At 35.2% G+C, this 17,160-nt stretch overlaps 3 protein-coding genes across 3 annotated transcripts; 2 read left to right on the forward strand and 1 right to left on the reverse strand.

Annotated features, from left to right (window-relative positions):
* Positions 1-3,013: 3,013 nt before the first annotated feature.
* Positions 3,014-5,179, forward strand: LOC103518951 (cuticle protein 64-like; the record flags this gene model as incomplete). Its single annotated transcript, XM_008484033.3, has 2 exons — positions 3,014-3,221; positions 3,605-5,179. Coding segments are annotated over 2 exons (666 nt in total), but the record flags the coding sequence as incomplete, so codon positions are not given.
* A 1,181-nt stretch (positions 5,180-6,360) lies between these two features.
* LOC103518947 (myotrophin-like) lies at positions 6,361-12,430 on the forward strand. The gene is made up of 4 exons (XM_008484028.3): positions 6,361-6,706; positions 10,418-10,528; positions 10,803-10,886; positions 11,052-12,430. Exons 1-4 carry the CDS (start codon positions 6,605-6,607, stop codon positions 11,184-11,186), a joined length of 432 nt encoding a protein of 143 aa, XP_008482250.1. The 5' UTR covers positions 6,361-6,604; the 3' UTR covers positions 11,187-12,430.
* LOC103518952 (RING finger protein 11-like) lies at positions 12,037-16,996 on the reverse strand. The gene is made up of 3 exons (XM_008484034.2): positions 16,523-16,996; positions 15,732-15,850; positions 12,037-12,175 (listed from the first exon to the last, which is right to left on the reverse strand). Exons 1-3 carry the CDS (start codon positions 16,628-16,630, stop codon positions 12,037-12,039), a joined length of 366 nt encoding a protein of 121 aa, XP_008482256.1. The 5' UTR covers positions 16,631-16,996.
* Between the last annotated feature and the right edge of the window lie 164 nt (positions 16,997-17,160).

The raw sequence follows: 17,160 nt of genomic DNA on the forward strand, positions 1-17,160 counted from the left end.
GATTTAAACATTTAAATCACAAAGTAAAGAAATGAAGACATAAAGACTTGGTTGCAGGTTATAGACAGCCCGAGGGCTTTATTGTGACAAGGCACACGACTGACGGTAAAGTTGTAGTAGTATTAGCATTGAATGAGTCTGTAGTAAGCCAATAATTATCGTGTTTTGTGTTATGACTCATTCATTCATTTTTCATTCATAAACTGACGGTATACCTGACGTTGATTGATTTGTATCTTTGTAATGTTTTTTCAACACCTGTTGAAGTTTGATTACGAAAAGTTATGCGGTCAAAATCATTAGGTGTTTGATAAAATTTGATAAATGTTCAACGGAATGTAGAGATTTTTTCTCTCTAAAATTAAGTGCGTTTTGAGAAAGAAATGGGAAGAATGTGTCTGAGATAATTATGATCTTTTTTTTTATTACCTACCTACCTACCTACTAAAAAAGTGAAAAGTATCTAGATATCTCTAAGGTGCTTACTTAATCAGTTAGGTCAAACTAAGTGTGGGTCACTGATAAGATGATAACTTCTAAAGTACCTATAGATTCCTAGATTTACTTATTTTGACTTTTTTTTGGAATCAAAGACCTTTTTCTACTTAAATTGCCTACTTTAAATGTTGCAAAAACGGTTTGAATTGTCATATTATAATTATAGGTACCTACGTGTACAAATAATGGTCAAACAAAAGACAAAATCTTTATCTAGTCGCAAAACACAAGTTCCATTGTGCAATGAGTTTTTTAAGAACTCGATTTTAAGGGTCAAACGTGATTGAAAATACCTACACAATCTATAGGTATCTTAAATGTTACTTATGGGGTATCTTTAATGTTACTTATTTTAAGCACACTCGAGTCTCGTTTCCTTGTGACGAAAGATTTTGCTCAACAATTAAAAGACAAAAAAATGTTGGCGAGTACCTAATTAAAGTTATCAGATCTATTTAGCACCGTTTTTTTTTTAACTGATTCTCTTCAAATTGTGATTGTACGAGTGCCTTCAAAATCCTCCAATTTTGTTACAAGACTTTCTTTTGGGAAACGGGACTCCGCGCGCCGGGCCTCATTCCTGAAAAGATTTTTCTCTCCAGAGAGCCAGCATTCTTGAGAATTTCTCGTGGGCCTCTGACGGTCATTAGGTCATTACTGATAGTGAGCTAATATAATTAATTACTGAAATCATTTAAGAGGCTGTCAGTACACAAAATAAACGAAACAAACGACTCATTCAGAACTCAAGGAGCTTGTCCATTCAGCAATGTTTCAAATAAATTACTATATTATTTAATGTTATTCTTGTGCAAGAGTTGAATCGACCCTGAGAGCTACATGCGCGTAAATCTCATCTAACTACTACATACTTTGTAATATTTGTTGAAATTATGTAATGAGACTACAACTACGGCCTAGGTATTATGTACAATTATGAAACTTCTTGTGGAATAATTTAAATCTCCAGTCAATTTAACCGTGTGTTTTATTGTTAGACAGTGCATTTACATGGCTCTTTTAATACGTGATTACAGGGTGTACCTGAAAAGTTAATGAGGAACATGGTGTAGGTTAAGGACAACTTCTTTAGTCAAGGAAAAATAAATTTGAGGGTCACTTGATGGTTTTGAGAACTTGAGATTTTAATTGAAGGTTGGAAACTCCAGGAACGGGTTTTTCAGTTCTTGGTCGATTCAGAAGTGTTCAAACCTTCAATCAGATTTAAAATAATACCTATACCTATACCTACTCACAAGCACGATTAATAATTCAATTTAAAATAATATTCTCGTGAATCCAATTTCCAAAGTTTTTCCAGCGCTTTCCTTTTCACAACATCAACCATCAGAATCCAAAAATCTCGATTCCCATTTTGGTCGTAAAAAGGCACGTATTAGGTAAATGGCCTTTTTGTGTTGGGAGCTGGGCCCGAGAACTGTATTTCGCAAAATTCATAACGTTTAACAGTTGATGCCACCCTGTTTTTAAAAGAATGGCTCGCTAAACTGAACAGTGTGAGGTTATTCAGTCTCTTTTTCACACATCCAGAATCTAGAACTTTATTTCAATGGAGAATTGTTTCATTATATTGTACCTACATACATATTATGCAGAAATGATTTACACTTAATTTGTTACATTTCCAACGCGATTGCAAAACGCACCGCGTAGCTACCAGATCGATAAAACCAAAATCTCAACTTCCTAGACGTTAAGGTTTCCAAAGAAGCGAAATATTCCTTAAAGGCAAACTTAATGGCTGAATTCATTAGACCGTGTCCAATATACTTTTAGTACATGCAATACCCATTGATAATAAAACAATTGAAACACCTTTATCAGTCGGTCTCATAAGAGTTCTAGTAACAATACCAAGATACTAAACTCCTACCTATTTTCAGTCTCACGATTGACCCCTTAAATTTTAATGCTTACAAAATTGTACATATTTCACAATGACTTTTTGTCTCGTGAGGTAGGAAGGTATTTAGATTAGAATTTATTCTGCTTGTTAAAGTGTGATGATTTCGACATACCTTGGCATAGAAAATCGATAATTTTGGATATTGTGTGAATGTGCTGTAAGTTTTAAACGGTTTGTGTTCATTCGATGAAACTTTCAAGATATCTTCCTAACCAACCATTACCAAACTTGGAATAATGGCACAGACCTATAACGATTACTGCATGGATAACTATCAGAGTGCCTAAAGCTTCAACTGTTGTTTTGAGTTTTTTTCTTTTTACTTTTATTTCTTCTTTTTTTCTTCTTCTTTCTCTTCTTCTTCCTCTTCTCTTGCTCCTCCTCCTTTATCATCTCCTTTTTCTGGATTTTCTTCAATATTTCCACTTTTACCTATACCTACATTGTTCTCACAAACTGGCTTCTTCTCATTCGTGTTTTCCTATTTCTATAGTTCTTCTTCAGTAAGTCATTTTCCTACAATTATTATCACTTACTTTTGCATTTTCTATTTTCAATTATTTTAATTTCTTTATTTTTCTTTAACATTTCCAGGTGAGCGCCTGTTTCCTGCTGGTGGTATCGCTTGCTCTGGCAGCAAGTGAGGAGGCCAAGAAGGAAACCGAGCCCAAGAAAGCCGAGGAGGGAGATAAGAAACAAGACAAGAGAGGTCTGTTTGGATTAGGATACGGGTATGGCGGTCATGGAGGATATGGCGCTTATGATGGATATGGCTATGGAAGTCTAGGACACGAAGGTGAGTTACTTTGAAACCAAAAACCACTTGGTTTTCTAATTTTATTGTAAAATGAAATGAAATTACCATAAATTATAGGTTATTAATGAAAGGGTATTTCAGTAGCTATTACATTATTTTATTGTTCATTATTATTTTAATTTACCTAGGTAGCCATAAAGGTCAGAAAACTGATAGTCTCATGGGGAAAGAGTAAGATAGGTAGATCAAAACATAAGGTGGAGAGGAGACATACCTAAGGTTGACGAGAACTTGAGAGAGAAAGAATGAAGAAGGAAAGAATCAGATGTTTTCTCTCTCTCTCTCTTTTTTTTTTTTTTTTTTTTTTTTTGTTTGACAGAGGGAACTGTAACTGCTATGGTCTTACCGTCCCGAAATCGAAGAGAGAAGGGTAGCTGTCCCCGCCCCTTACCCAGTCACTGTTGAGAAGCATGTCCCCTACCCTGTCAAGGTCCCAGTCCATGTCCCAGTCGACAGACCCTACCCCGTCCATGTGCCCAAACCATACCCAGTCCCAGTAGAGAAACCAGTCCCTTACCCAGTTGAGAAGCCCGTGCCATACCCAGTCAAGGTCCCAGTCAAAGTACCAGTCCCAGCCCCATACCCAGTAGAGAAACCAGTCCCATACCCAGTCCATGTTGACAAGCACGTCCTGGTCCCATACCCACAACCAGTTGTAGTTCACGAACCAGTTGTGGTCAAGGATCACAGCTACGGATACCCATCTTATGGATCATATGGACATGGAGCTTACGGCCATGGAGGTTACGGACACTCAGACTATGGACACGAGAACCTAGGACACAGCTACAGCTACAGTCACTTCACTTCTCATCACTAAATGTAAATTTGGTTCAACCCTTGCCAACTCAAATATTCCTTGTAATTTTCGTAGCCTAAGATGTTAGCGTTTATTTTACTATGAAAATGTATACCTCGTTTATACTGCCAGGAGAGGGCGCTGTCCCTTCACCCAATAGATAATTTATGTACAAATACTTACTCCTTTACCGATCCTTCTGTCCTGATTGCACTGACCGTTGTTGAGCTTTTATTTTTACCTGCGATAAATTCAGGAAATTTCAAAGGCCACATAATAATGTAGTCCATAATTTGTGTTCATTTTGAATATTGTATTTGTTCAAATATATTTTCATTGTTCCACAGTCAGTAAAATCATATCCTTTAATTCTATTTCTAATTCTTTATCTTTACTTGATTCATACACTGTGTATCTTCCTTTAGGTTTCCTATGTTCTCTTAATGTTAATTTCTCTTATATCTAGTCTAATAAAATAGGTATTTTTATACTTTTTATTCAACTAAAAATTTTCAGTTTCATTTCCTACTTTTTATTTTTTAATTTCGTTCTTTTTTACCGAAAGTTACCGTCACGTCTCGTCATGCCGAAGAGCTAAGAGTTGTTAACAAAAGAAAAGTTTTGTAAATCCATCTTTACAGACGATTGTCGGATTTCAACGCACGAAAACTGATGTTGTAGGTATCAAAATGATCTCAAGTAGGGTACTTTTATCATAATTTTCCTTCAAACTTTCTCGACTACTTATTTAGCCTATAACTTTGCACTTTACCTAACCCTATTTTTGAATGAGATAAAATCAAAATTAATTTTTTTATAAAACTATAACCTACATTACCTAATAATTTTAATAGAGGAAAGAAAAAGTAGATGACTACGGTACCTACTCAATTCTTAGGTTGACAGGAAGGTACCTACCTACAAATAGGTACGTACTTAGGTACCTACCTACCTACATCTAAGTTCACAGTGCAGAACCCCAGGTGCCTGCAGAGAATTTTACTCCCTAAAATGCCAAAAAATTAATTTAGTTTCACAGAGTTACCAATTATTTTCCTTCAACTTAGTTTTAAATTTTATGTACTTTTTTAACAGCTATTTTGTAAGTAAATCGTAAATATTATGAGAGAAAACCCGAGATCTTGTCGTAATTTATTACCTTTCACGATAATTTTTTCAGTGGTCTCTTTGGTATAGGTAGGTACTTTCGCACCTTCTGTTGTTTTTGGAAGGATATACTTACCTATTTTCATACAATGATTACCAGAGATGTGCAAAATGCTTTTGAAAACCAATTTGAAATGCAAAATGTAAAATGCCTCTAGAAAACCAATTTGAAATGCAAAATGTAAAATACACACTACTTTGGCATTGGAAAAGTTCTCATTGAAAAATACGTGAGATACCTGCCAGCTACCCAATGCATGAGAAAATGTTATCTAAGATTCTTTAGAATCTACCTACATAATAGAGTTTGAAATACCTTTTCTGCAGATTCTGACTCAAAAAAGCAACCTCCGTTACCTCCGTGGGTAGCTATCACACTAGACTTGCTTTCGAAGGTCCCGCGAGTTCAATTCCAGACCAAAGTTGTTTTTTTCCAGCTCCTATATTTGAAATGCGGGGTACTATTGAATATCAAATACTTTCTGGGCTCATCCCGCTCGTCCTACATGCGACCAGGGTCTCCACTCCAAATTTTCAAAAATCACTAGATTCAAGGAAAAGAAATCACTAGATTTGACTTGAAAATCACTAGATTTCTAAATTCTCCCAAATGATAGTTTACTCGTGGTTTTTGAGGGTAGAAGTCTCATATACTCATTTTTATAGTAAAAAATCCTCTATAGACAATGGAAAAACTGGTTACCGATTTCAAGATTTTTCACCGAAATGAGATTTCCAAATCAGCTGATCGAAAAAAAATTGGAGCCATTTTTTTTTTTTTTTTTTTTTTTTTTTAAAAAAATTAATGGTCTATTTTTTCAGCTTTAGGGGCAATTTTGCAATGAAATTACATTTCTTTCAAAAATCACTAGATTTTGACCTCAAATCACTAAATCACTAGATTTGCCAAGAATTCACTAAATTTAGTGAAAAATCACTAAGAGTGGATACACTGCTGCGACAAAAAAAATCCTGGCTGTTCTTGTTCTGGAGTTCTGGCAGTCTGGCACCACCGCACCATTGTCTTCAAAAAATCCCTTATTTTTCCTTCAAACTTCAAAAATCCCTCAGAAGAAATCCTCCCTTCTTCTTCCAACAAAACCTCCGGAGTCTGGCAACAGTGTGAATATTGAATAGTGAAAAGTTGGCAACACTGTGTTTGAAAAACCAAAACAACTTTTTTAATTTTTATCTTGTTGATTTTGATTTCGTTAAAGTTAAGATTTCTAATCTTAATTAATTAATTAATAACTGTCCACTGTACCGAATTAACGTGAAATTCTCCCTCTAGACAAGCAATCATCGGTATGATAAGATAGTGTGATTTCTCGAAGCCGTTCGAAATAGACTACAACAGTAAATAGTAAGGAAGTTCCATACCAAGAAAAATTTCACCATGTCTGTGATAGATCCAAAGATGTTGATGGACTTGCTGTGGGCAGTCAAGAATGGAGATCTGGAAAAAGTCCAAGAAATAGTAGAAACTCAACCCGACAAGGTAAGAGGTTTGACCAATGACAGTAATTCAGAGAAGGTAAACACCTTTGCCTGAGCAGAAATTGGATCATGTCTGATGAACCATATTAACCTTTTGCGTACAGAATCAATTTCACCAGAATCGCTCTTACGGTAGGATTCATGTCCCACATGAAACTCAAGCGTTGTTGTTATAAGCTGCGGTTGGCGGCATTTTGACCGCTTCTTGGCGGTTATCGACCTTTTTTGGCGGTTTTCAGCTATACCGACTAAACGGTTAGAGATATTGTAAAAGCTAGGGTATAAGAACAAGAACACTCAAAATAAGCATCATTCATTAGGATAAGGAAAGTCGTGTGATGTTCACACCAGATTTTTATTGTATAAGGTATGCTCTCATGGAAATAATCCACGAATTCTAACACTACTACACGGAAACTGAAAGTTTATTCAATCACAATATTGGTGGTAAATTTTTTTTAGGCAATTTTTCTCACGAGAGTATACTATTTTTCTACCTTAGTCCCCTTAAGTTATTGTATTTCCTACTTGTATTATTATTTATATTCAATACAAAGTCTTTAAAATAACATGACTGGTATTGTTCTTTGGTCTGGCTTTTCAGGTTCTTAATGTCACTCTGAATTAGATCGCGCGACTTTACTAGCGCGTCGTCGCCTATGAACCTAAACCTATGAAAATAATAGAGAGTATAGAGAATCTCTATCATTTTAAAAGGTTTGGCCTTTCAGGTGACTACACACACTTCCAATGAGCAACAGGCCTTAGACTAGAAATTAGATCCAGTGAAAATGCTGCCTATTACCTATCTATTCGAAAATGAATTACAAAATATGTAGGTATTTTTTTATACTTTTTATTTACATTTCATAAAATATCGTTATCATTTATCATGAAAAGGACAATTTTACAACACAAAAGTTTAATGAAAGCTCTGGTCTAAATTGTTAAATTAAATTATATATAAAAAAAAATCTGTACGGACACTAATTAAGTAGAGAAAAACGAAAGATTGTGTTAATTTCGACATGACTGGTTCCTCGGGATATCAATAATGACTTGCCAAAGGATGAAAACTAACTTAAAATAAACTCATTTTGTTCTCTACCAGCACAGTCTTCTCAGTACAGATCCTACTTGTTTAATTTAAGTTTAAAGCATACAAAATGATGAACTGATGATTAGAACTAACCAAATGGAAGATATTTTCAACCAGTTGGGAATCTGGATTTCCTCAGGCACCTGCTAAGAATAAGGCACGAGAAACTGAAATATTCCCCCACTGTTCTGTCATTCAATTTACTTTTTTGCTGATTTTTAAACTTATGTTCGAGTATGGGAAATGGAAGCTAGATAAACTAAGATGCCTGAAATCACGACTAGAAAACTACAGTAAAAATATATTTGTTGCAAATTATTGCAGTTATGGTAGAATTAAATTCCAAGATTTTTTTCAGGCATTCTAGGTCATGTAAATGTGAAATTTTCCTCAGTCAACCTAAAATGTAGCGTGCGAAAGGTACGCTAGAAATGTTGGCATGAATTTCTCTAAGCATGAAAATGTTGCACAAGCTACGTTGTCACTACATTTGACTCGCAACTTAAACCTTAAACACCTAGAATTAAAAATTTAATAGACAATTGAGATTCGACATTCAACTGGTGATAATATTTGGTGAGCTTTCGAGAATACTCAGATTCTCATCATCAGACCAAAAATCGCGAGAGAAATGTTTACTCTACGAGCGCTGGAGTTCCAGCGATTTTTGGTCTGATGATGAGAATCTGAGTATTCTCGAAAGCTCACCAAATATTATCACCAGTTGAATGTCGAATCTCAATTGTCTGGTATGAATAGGTGCTATCAAAAATCAACCCCACCTTAAATGCAGATAAAGATAAAGAAAATTTGATGCTACGTTTTTTTGAATTTCCATCCCATAATATTTGCTAAAAGGGTTTCTGGGAATCGATCCTCAGCCCGCCGGAATCAAGTCCACCACTTTTCCACTTATCTACTGGGGTTGTAATAAATGCGAATAGAACACCTATTAACTCCCTCGAACTTTCGCATGTCAAGGACACTTTAATTACATCAAGACCGACAAAAATGACTAATTATTTGGGTGTTTTTGGCCCAGAATTTACGCATAATAAGAGGCAAACGAACATGTATGCATTATTCTATGGTTTGGACACGTAAGTTAGAGTGTACAAAAGTATTCAAGCCCTAAAAAAACACACAGCTTTCCGTTTTAATTTCCAGATCTGCAGTTTATTTGCGAAGAGAATAAACAAAAATGGGTTAATTTTTTCCATTTTAATTGCCAGATCAGCGAGACGCAGTTTACTTCCGAGCAAAATAAACAAAATTCTTGGGTTAAGAAACAAGAGATAGGTAAGAGTATGTGCGGGGTGAGAATGATAAGATTTTATCTACTGGGAAGCCTCGAAGCAGGGACTGACACTATCGAGGTTAGCCATATATCATATGCCACTCAAACCGAATGGCCACAGAACCATACTTTGCGGTTTTAGGATAAGGAAAGTAAAAATGGCTGAGAAACCCCACAAGCGTAGTACACTTGAATTGGAAAATTTTAAAGGCTTGAATTGGAAATTTTCAAAGACTTGAATTGCAAATTTTCATCTGATGTTCCCTTGAATATCATAAGAGTAAAGCTTTGATGGACACTATGGTCGATCGATATCATCTGAAACTCGTCCACACTATTTTTTTTATTATTATTATTTTTTTTATGTCATTCCATGAAATCCTTTTACAATGCCTACTTTATACGAGTTCGAGTCGATATCGATAGGGTCGACACTAATGTAGAGTTGTAGACGTACATTTGTAGTGGTAAGAATTCTGTCTACAAGAACTCGTGAAATTCGCACCTTGAAATTTGAAAATGCGAAAGTAAAACGGTATGAATAGGAATCATAATAAACAAACCCCGGCTTTTCAGTCTGCATTTGAAAGGAGCAAAAGATACACAAGTTCCTAGGCACGTCCTACCGTAACGCCTCCTATCTGTAAAAATCAAGCCGACCGTAGCGAGTAAATCTGTAGCTTCATGCTGGACATGAATCCTACCGTATCGCCAGATTTAAGTTATATTTCTCCTACCATAATGGCGGAACCATGATTTCATGTGACACATGAATCTGTCCGCAAAAGGTTAAAACTAGCAGCTTAGTGAGTCATAGAACTTAGACAAAGAGCTCCTACAGGGCCTTTGATGGTCTAATGAGACCAAAAACTAGTCATGATATGCTCTGTAGGTACCAAATTTCGTCTAAATTGGACCATCTGTTTGAGAGCTATTGTAGAACATACAGATGAAATCATGGCAAATACTGTCTGGCTATGGTGTACTAAAACGGGAGACCCTAGTGTGTAGTCATTGGGCTATAAACGGAGAAAAACAGCTAACCCAAACTAGTCTAACTAGCAGATTTGCAATGTATTCAATCAGCTTCAAAAGAAGAACAAGTCCTTAGGTTGATGATTGTGGTTTAAGACAAGCCACATAACCCTGATTAAATGTACTTACATGTGCCAAAATATCTTTTCACTTTTCTAAAGATGACATTTGTTGGATCTGGCCCACTGTGGTAGGTAGAACATTTTGTGACATTCCAAACCCTCTTTATTATCAATGTACACCAAGCCCTCAAATTAAATAATCATTTGTATTTGTTCCAGACTTACATCATTAATAAGGAAGTAGAAGGAAGAAAATATATTCACTATGCTTCTGATTATGGCCAGTTGGATGTATTGAAATATCTGATAGCAAATGGAGCCCATAAAGATGTAAGTTGACTTCCTGAAAACTTCTTTGGACTATTTGTGTTACTGAAAAAGACTTGAGAGAAAACGGCTACTGAACCTGAAAATGGCTACAGCTGAAGCGGCTACAACAACACCAACAACAACTTCTGCCAAATTGGGTTTGCATCTTGTCTAGGTGTACTGATACCTCTGGAAACAATTTCAAAAACACCCACCCAAATCTTTTTTTCAAATAAAGTGTATATCCCTTGTGTAGGTATTGTAGAAATAATATTAATTTTGTTATATTTTTCAGGATGAAGACCAGTATGGTATACGTCCAATCCAAGCTGCAATCTGGGAAGATAATATTGCCATTGTACAATACTTATTAAGCTTGGTAAGAAATCAAAGACCATAAATTTCTTACAGTGGTAATTATTTTATCAGAAAGTTGCTTTTTAATGGATAGATAGAATACCTCAGTTACACTGTCAGGATAGGTTCTTTTTTTTTTTCAAATCTTTTTCAATCAATAACTTAAATTGAATTTCTCTTTTCACAGGGTGTTAGTCGGAAAGGTCTACTAAAATTAGCCGACTCAGATGACATGAGAAATTTGCTGAAACCAAGAAACAAAGAAGAGGAAGAAGAAGATAGGTTAGATGCTGAGGCCGAAGCTTTGAAAAAAGGTGCCTAGTCACTGTGCCAATATTTCTTCCATCCACGTTTATTATTTTATGTGTGTTGAGTTTGTAAAACCATGGAACTCCCATCATTATTTATATGTACATAAAGATTATTATGAAAGAAGATATATTTCTCATATTCATATTATAATGGAAAAAGAAATCAGTTCATAACAAAAGGTAGACAAAAGCGGAGATTTTCCTCACTCTGGGAGATATATTAAATAAATTTAGATCTCTGAAGTTGTGCTAAAATCGCCCAGATTTATATGACAGCCAAATTTTTCACCAAAGTTTAAACTTTGTAGTCTTGGTTTTATTATATTCCGAAGATGATTAACAGCCAACAGAAAAAGAAAAGCTTGTCTATTGGAAAAATGTTTCAAAATGGTGAGTTGGATTCTCAAAGCCTGTTTCTTTGACTGGGGCCTATTGGGAGGACGGGACGGGACGTCTCAACTTTTCTGATTACTTAATGCACTTTGTTTAAAATAAGGTAATTTCATCAAAGTACCAAGTTTTTCGTCCAATATTAAAGAATCAACACTCATTTTATTTCTAGTAAAACATTGGGGTTTTGTTCCATTATATTTTTCGCATTATTGCACTTAAAAATTGCGCCAAAATTACGAGTGTCATATCAGGTTATATAATTTGCTATCCGTTTTGTTTTTATACTTTGTTTCTTAGATTTAACTGCAAGCCCAGAGCCCAATAGTCTGAAGTCTTTTACTTTTATTATCTCAATGGGTTCCTGGGTAAAATCATCTGTATCATCTGTAGAAAACTCCTTATTGGTCTTTCGTTTTAAAATTGTTGACGTTTCAGACTTTTTCTGAACAAGTTGTATTCAATATTTGTCTACTTGAGGGTAAATTTTGTCAGCCGTATGTTATATGCATACTGGATGTCTTCATTACGAAACTTAGTTTGTTCTAATTCCTCTTCTGTGAAATAGTGTAACACACTGAATACTCTCAAAGACACAGCATTTAGAGTCCTATAAAGGCCTCAGTCAGCGAGTTTAGTATAATCTAGTATTTTTGTATCAGAAAACTTATTAAAGTCGTACGGTTGCCCCTCGAAAAAATTGTATATTTATCCAAATTGGAAGGAAATATCTGTTGTCTCCGCTATACATATAAACTTTCTCATGGCATTTTAAAAGCATTTACTACCTATGAATGATAAATAAAAAAATCTCATTAGTTATTTATTGATATTGTAATAATTTATTTATCAGCCACATACCAGGGTGATGGTCTCCAGCCATGTTTAATTGGCTTGTATCCTCTAACTTTTTGTGGTTCATTTTTAAATCATATTTACAAAGTCACTGTGGAATATTTGCGGCTTGCAAGAACTGGCTTGAATGATTGTCCTTTTGTTTATAATTATTTATTTTTTATAACTTTTTACTTTCCTTATCCTATAGGAAGGAAAGTAATGTAATCGGGTCAAATTTTTGATGGTCAGTTTTTAGTGCCAAAACACGTTTTGAGGTCCCTAGAGCCTAAATACAAAGTTTCAGCCATTGGTCCGTGTGTCTGTCTGTCCTTCTGTCTGTCTGTAAACAAAATATCTCGAGAATTTGGTATGTAGATGTCAAATGTGACAAGGATGTGACACGAAAATTTTTGTTAAGATCGGTGCAACGGTTGGCGGCATTTTACCGCTTTTTGGCGGTTTTCGGTGTAATTTAACAATATCTTGGGAACGGTATGAGCTAGAGACTTGAAATTTGGTATGTAGTTCACAAATGTGACAAGGATGCAACACAAAACGTTTGCTTAAAATAGGTGCTCCCGTTGGCGGTATTTTGACCGCTTTTTGGCGGTTTTCAGCTATATCGACTAAACGGTTAGAGATATTGTAAATGTTACAACAGACCACCCAAATAAGCACCATTCAATGGGATAAGGAAAGTCGTGTGATGTTCACACCAGATTTTTTAAAGTAGATTATCAGTTAGACGTAAAAGTAGACGTAAAAACCTTCCCTAAATAAACAGGAAAACATGAGTTCCATATGGGAGAGAAATTTAGGACTGAAGAGGTGAAAAAGAAAAGGGGGAAGAGCCGGAAGTGGATAATACGGGGGATGGGAGGAGTGAAGAGGTGAGGACTACCAGGAATGTTATGTCCCTCCATAGTCTGGGAGTATGCAACACGCACGACACCTGAGAGTCCCCATGTCATATCATAACTCATAAGGAAACCAAGTCACCCATATAACATACCTATGTAGGTACGTATAATACCCAGCGTTACACATACCAGGGCCGTATACAGGATTTATCGAAGAGAAAAAAAAATCGTGTCGTGTGTAGTGGGAACGCTCTCGTTTAAATTACATTGCCTACAAGGACGTTTTGTGTAGTTCGGGAAAAAAAATCATGTCGTGTGTAGTAGGAACGCTCTCGTTTTAAATTACATTGCCTACAAGGACATTTTGTGTAGTTTGGAAAAAAAAGTGTGTGTTGTTGTTGTTGTAGCGGCTTTAGCTTTCGCCGAATGGCGATAGCAGAATAAAGAAAAGATGTCTTTTTGTATCTGCTATACACCGTGGTGATGGTCTCTAGCTCTAGCCATGTTAAATTGGCTGGCTCGTCCTGAACCGCAGTCAACCATCGTGAGGACTTGTGCTTGGTCTTTAAAAGCAGAGAGAACCCTTTGAGGAACTGCCAGCTTGCTAGGCTGGTTAGGGTTAGCTGTTCTCCTCCCTGTTTATAGTCCCACAGCCAGACGCTAGTCTTCTCTCTGTTTAACGTCCCCTAGCCAGACAGTCCCCCTTCTTTCATTTGAACTACTTGGGGAGGGTTTCATCGACCTTCTTTAGCCCCTAACAGCCCTGTTAGCTTAACAGACCTGTTAAGCCTAATACAAATCAAATAGAACTTAACAGAGTGTTAGCTTAACAGGTCTTCAAAGATTTGAAAAAATGGTAAAATCTACTAGCTCCGTTGATCAGCAAGGAAAAACGCATATCACCTAAAATACTTTTCATATCTCCAACGCCAGTGTTCAAAACAAAACTTCAATATAAGCTCTCTTGTTCGAGAGTGACATATTGACTGTCATACACACTTGAAACAGCCATTACTCTCACATGCACAATCACATGCCGCGTATGTTATCTCTTGTTTCCAATTAACCCTACCGTGTTAGCGAGGACTCAAATGTGACGCTGAATTGATGAATTCATACTCATGGAAAAAAAAAAAAAAAAAAAAAAAAAAACCGCCCAAAAAAATTTTTCACGACTTTCTTAATTAATGAAGATTCTTAATTAAATAATTATTCCTCGATAATTATTTTAGTTTTATTTTAAACACCTAGGTCCTAGGTTGTGTGAAGCAAGCTCACGGAGTAAGAATATAGGGAGGCACAGGGAAGGTCAATTTCAAAAGGTGATAAATCTAAATTATACATTACTAAACAAACTCTATAAAAAAAATTAAAATAATAAATCTGGACATGAATAATGAAAACATTTTCTATACACATGAGAATTTTTCTTGGAAGAGATCTTTTGAATTAATTTTCATTTGACAGGGAAAATCTACTTTTGAATATAAGTTAAATTAGCCTACAAACTGTTTTAAGTCAAGCAATGTTCTCCGTGGTTGGTAACAGCAAGGAGACTTTAAGCCCGATTAGCAGTAAAATTGTCAAGGGATAAAATCGAGATTTTCAGTAAATAATTACTTTTAAGTAAATTTTAGAAAACATTTTCATTGTCATCCCCTATCGTTCACATAATTATTATTATCCATAAATTAAAATACATAAAACTATAGACTTATCTGCTAACTAGAAAATATTTTCCAACATTATATTAAAATAAAAATAGACTCATTATATTAAAGACTTTATCACTCACTGTAGTAAGCGGCCTTCAACCCTTTTAAGCCCAAGGGGACAAAATGGAAATATAGTTTGGAAGTATTTAAGTTCGGGGGGTTCAATTTAAACAGTAGGAAAATATAAAGGGGAATTAAAGGGTGTCCCAAAAAATAACCCCAGGGCTGACGACTTTGGTTTGAAGACCCCTGTACTACAGTCTTAAAATTATTACTTTTTTACTTTCTATTACTACAGTATAGCGAGCTATACTAGTTTTCATAGAGGGTATATTTCTTAACGAAAGTTCATTTCATAGCAGGGAATATGCTCAAAAGAAGGGCCTTTTACAAAAATAGGGTCATTCACCATTCACTTCTTTAATTATAATTCCACAAACGCTTCTATGAAAAGTATTTTATGAAGTGATGATGGTTATTATAATTATTTTAACTCGAGATCTGAGACTACTCTTGGGGGGAGCAAAAGTTCGGACGAAAACAATTCTTTCCTATACCCACTAAAGGAAGTAAAAAATCACACATTCAAGTTTTCGACAATGGTAGGTAGGGTAGCACCTCTAGACTGATTTTCTTCAACATCATTTTCAATAACATTTTTCCCCCTTCTTTGTTGTTGTTGTAGCGGCTTTAGCTTTCGCCGAATGGCGATAGCAGAATAAAGAAAAGATGTCTTTTTGTATCTGCTATACACCGGTGTTGAATGAATCCTAATTTCTTAGCAATTTTGACCTGGTCCTCCTCTGACAGTTGATTGACAGAGCAACTGATTCCGGGAGACGGGTAGAATAATGGACCACTAGGGTTAACCTCCTGTGAACAAAGACATGATTATAAATACATTTTGTTACATCATAAAAAGTAATGATACCTGTCAAAAAGGTTTAATTTCCATTGGTGATGGTTCAATATTACTGACAATGAATTTTCCCTTCTATAAGGTGCTAGAACGGAGTATAGGAGGTGGTAATTTACAATGTGATAAAAGCTATGAAGTAGGTATTCTCCCTTTTATGAGATAACAAATTTATAGCCTATTTTATTATCAGTAGAATTTGATTAAGCCTGACAAATTAATATGTTTACCACATAAAGGACACTTTGTTCATGAAATTGTTGGCCCCAGTCTGGGGTATTTGAGAGCCTACAGATCACTGCACCATTTACCCTCTTTCAATTTGATCAATTAATGAGTTTTAGGTTCTTGACCAAGTAGATGATAATATTGGAACCAGCTATAATTATGGAATTGGGCCTAGATACATAAAAAATATCGCCAAGCAAAGAACTGAGGTACCAGATAATTTTCTGTGACATATTAATGGTTTAAAATGTTTTTAGGTAGGTACCTACTTATGTACCTACCACTACCAATTTCCAACACATAGTAAGGTCAGCCTGCTCAATAAGTATATTTTATGAGGACCAGAATACAAAGAACAAACTGCTTCCTGGATAAGAATTAAGGATATGAAGTTAACTCACTCTGTAAGGAAGCCAAGGTTGCTCAGATGTTGCATTTTCAGAAGTAGTCTCAGCATTTCTCAAAGGTGACAAATCATCTGTTGAAGAGCCTTTTAAACAATTGCCCATATCAAAATATAAAAAACGCTATGGCTGTTTAATAATTGTACAACCCATGAAACTTTTCAGGAAACAAAAGAGCACTTCTCTGGTTAATTACTACGACATTATGAAACAACAAAAGATTGCAATTTTCATGAGTTACTGAGGTTTTGATAAAGGTAAGTACTTCTTTCAAACGAATTTTCGAAAGGAAGGGTTTGGAATAATGAATATTCAGCAAAATATAATGACGCACTTGTTTTGCAAATTGAAAAATTGCACTAATTAGATTACTAAACTTCAGATATAAAAATTTAAATTACGTAGGTACGATGAAAAAAATTATCAGTAGGTAGGTACCTCGGTGTACTGTGTAGACTGCACTTTTTTTATTATTATTTTTTTTCTTGTACCTCCATGTTGCTCGTAAAAAAAGTGAATTGCTGTGTTGCCAAGTTTCCATATTTCGAGTACCACATTTTTAGATAACGAAACGTACGTTTTTTTTTCATCTGATTTTTTTTTTTTTTTTTTTTTTATTTTTTTTTTTTTTTTAG

The sequence above is a fragment of the Diaphorina citri genome, unplaced genomic scaffold, assembly GCF_000475195.1.
Source record: "Diaphorina citri unplaced genomic scaffold, Diaci psyllid genome assembly version 1.1 scaffold2451, whole genome shotgun sequence".
NCBI classification, from domain to species: Eukaryota; Metazoa; Arthropoda; class Insecta; order Hemiptera; family Psyllidae; genus Diaphorina; species Diaphorina citri.

Bases quoted from the DNA above. Each gene is read 5' to 3' on its own strand.
- LOC103518947 (XM_008484028.3), top strand. From the start codon at position 6,605: ATGTCTGTGATAGATCCAAAGATGTTGATGGACTTGCTGTGGGCAGTC. The intron at 6,707-10,417 runs GTAAGAGGTTTG...TATTTGTTCCAG, and splicing joins TAGAAACTCAACCCGACAAG to ACTTACATCATTAATAAGGA. The intron at 10,887-11,051 runs GTAAGAAATCAA...CTCTTTTCACAG, and splicing joins TACAATACTTATTAAGCTTG to GGTGTTAGTCGGAAAGGTCT.
- LOC103518952 (XM_008484034.2), bottom strand. From the start codon at position 16,630: ATGGGCAATTGTTTAAAAGGCTCTTCAACAGATGATTTGTCACCTTTG. The intron at 15,851-16,522 runs GTGAGTTAACTT...CTTTGTTCACAG, and splicing joins AACCTTGGCTTCCTTACAGA to GAGGTTAACCCTAGTGGTCC. The intron at 12,176-15,731 runs GTGTATAGCAGA...AGGCCTTTATAG, and splicing joins TTAGGATTCATTCAACACCG to GACTCTAAATGCTGTGTCTT.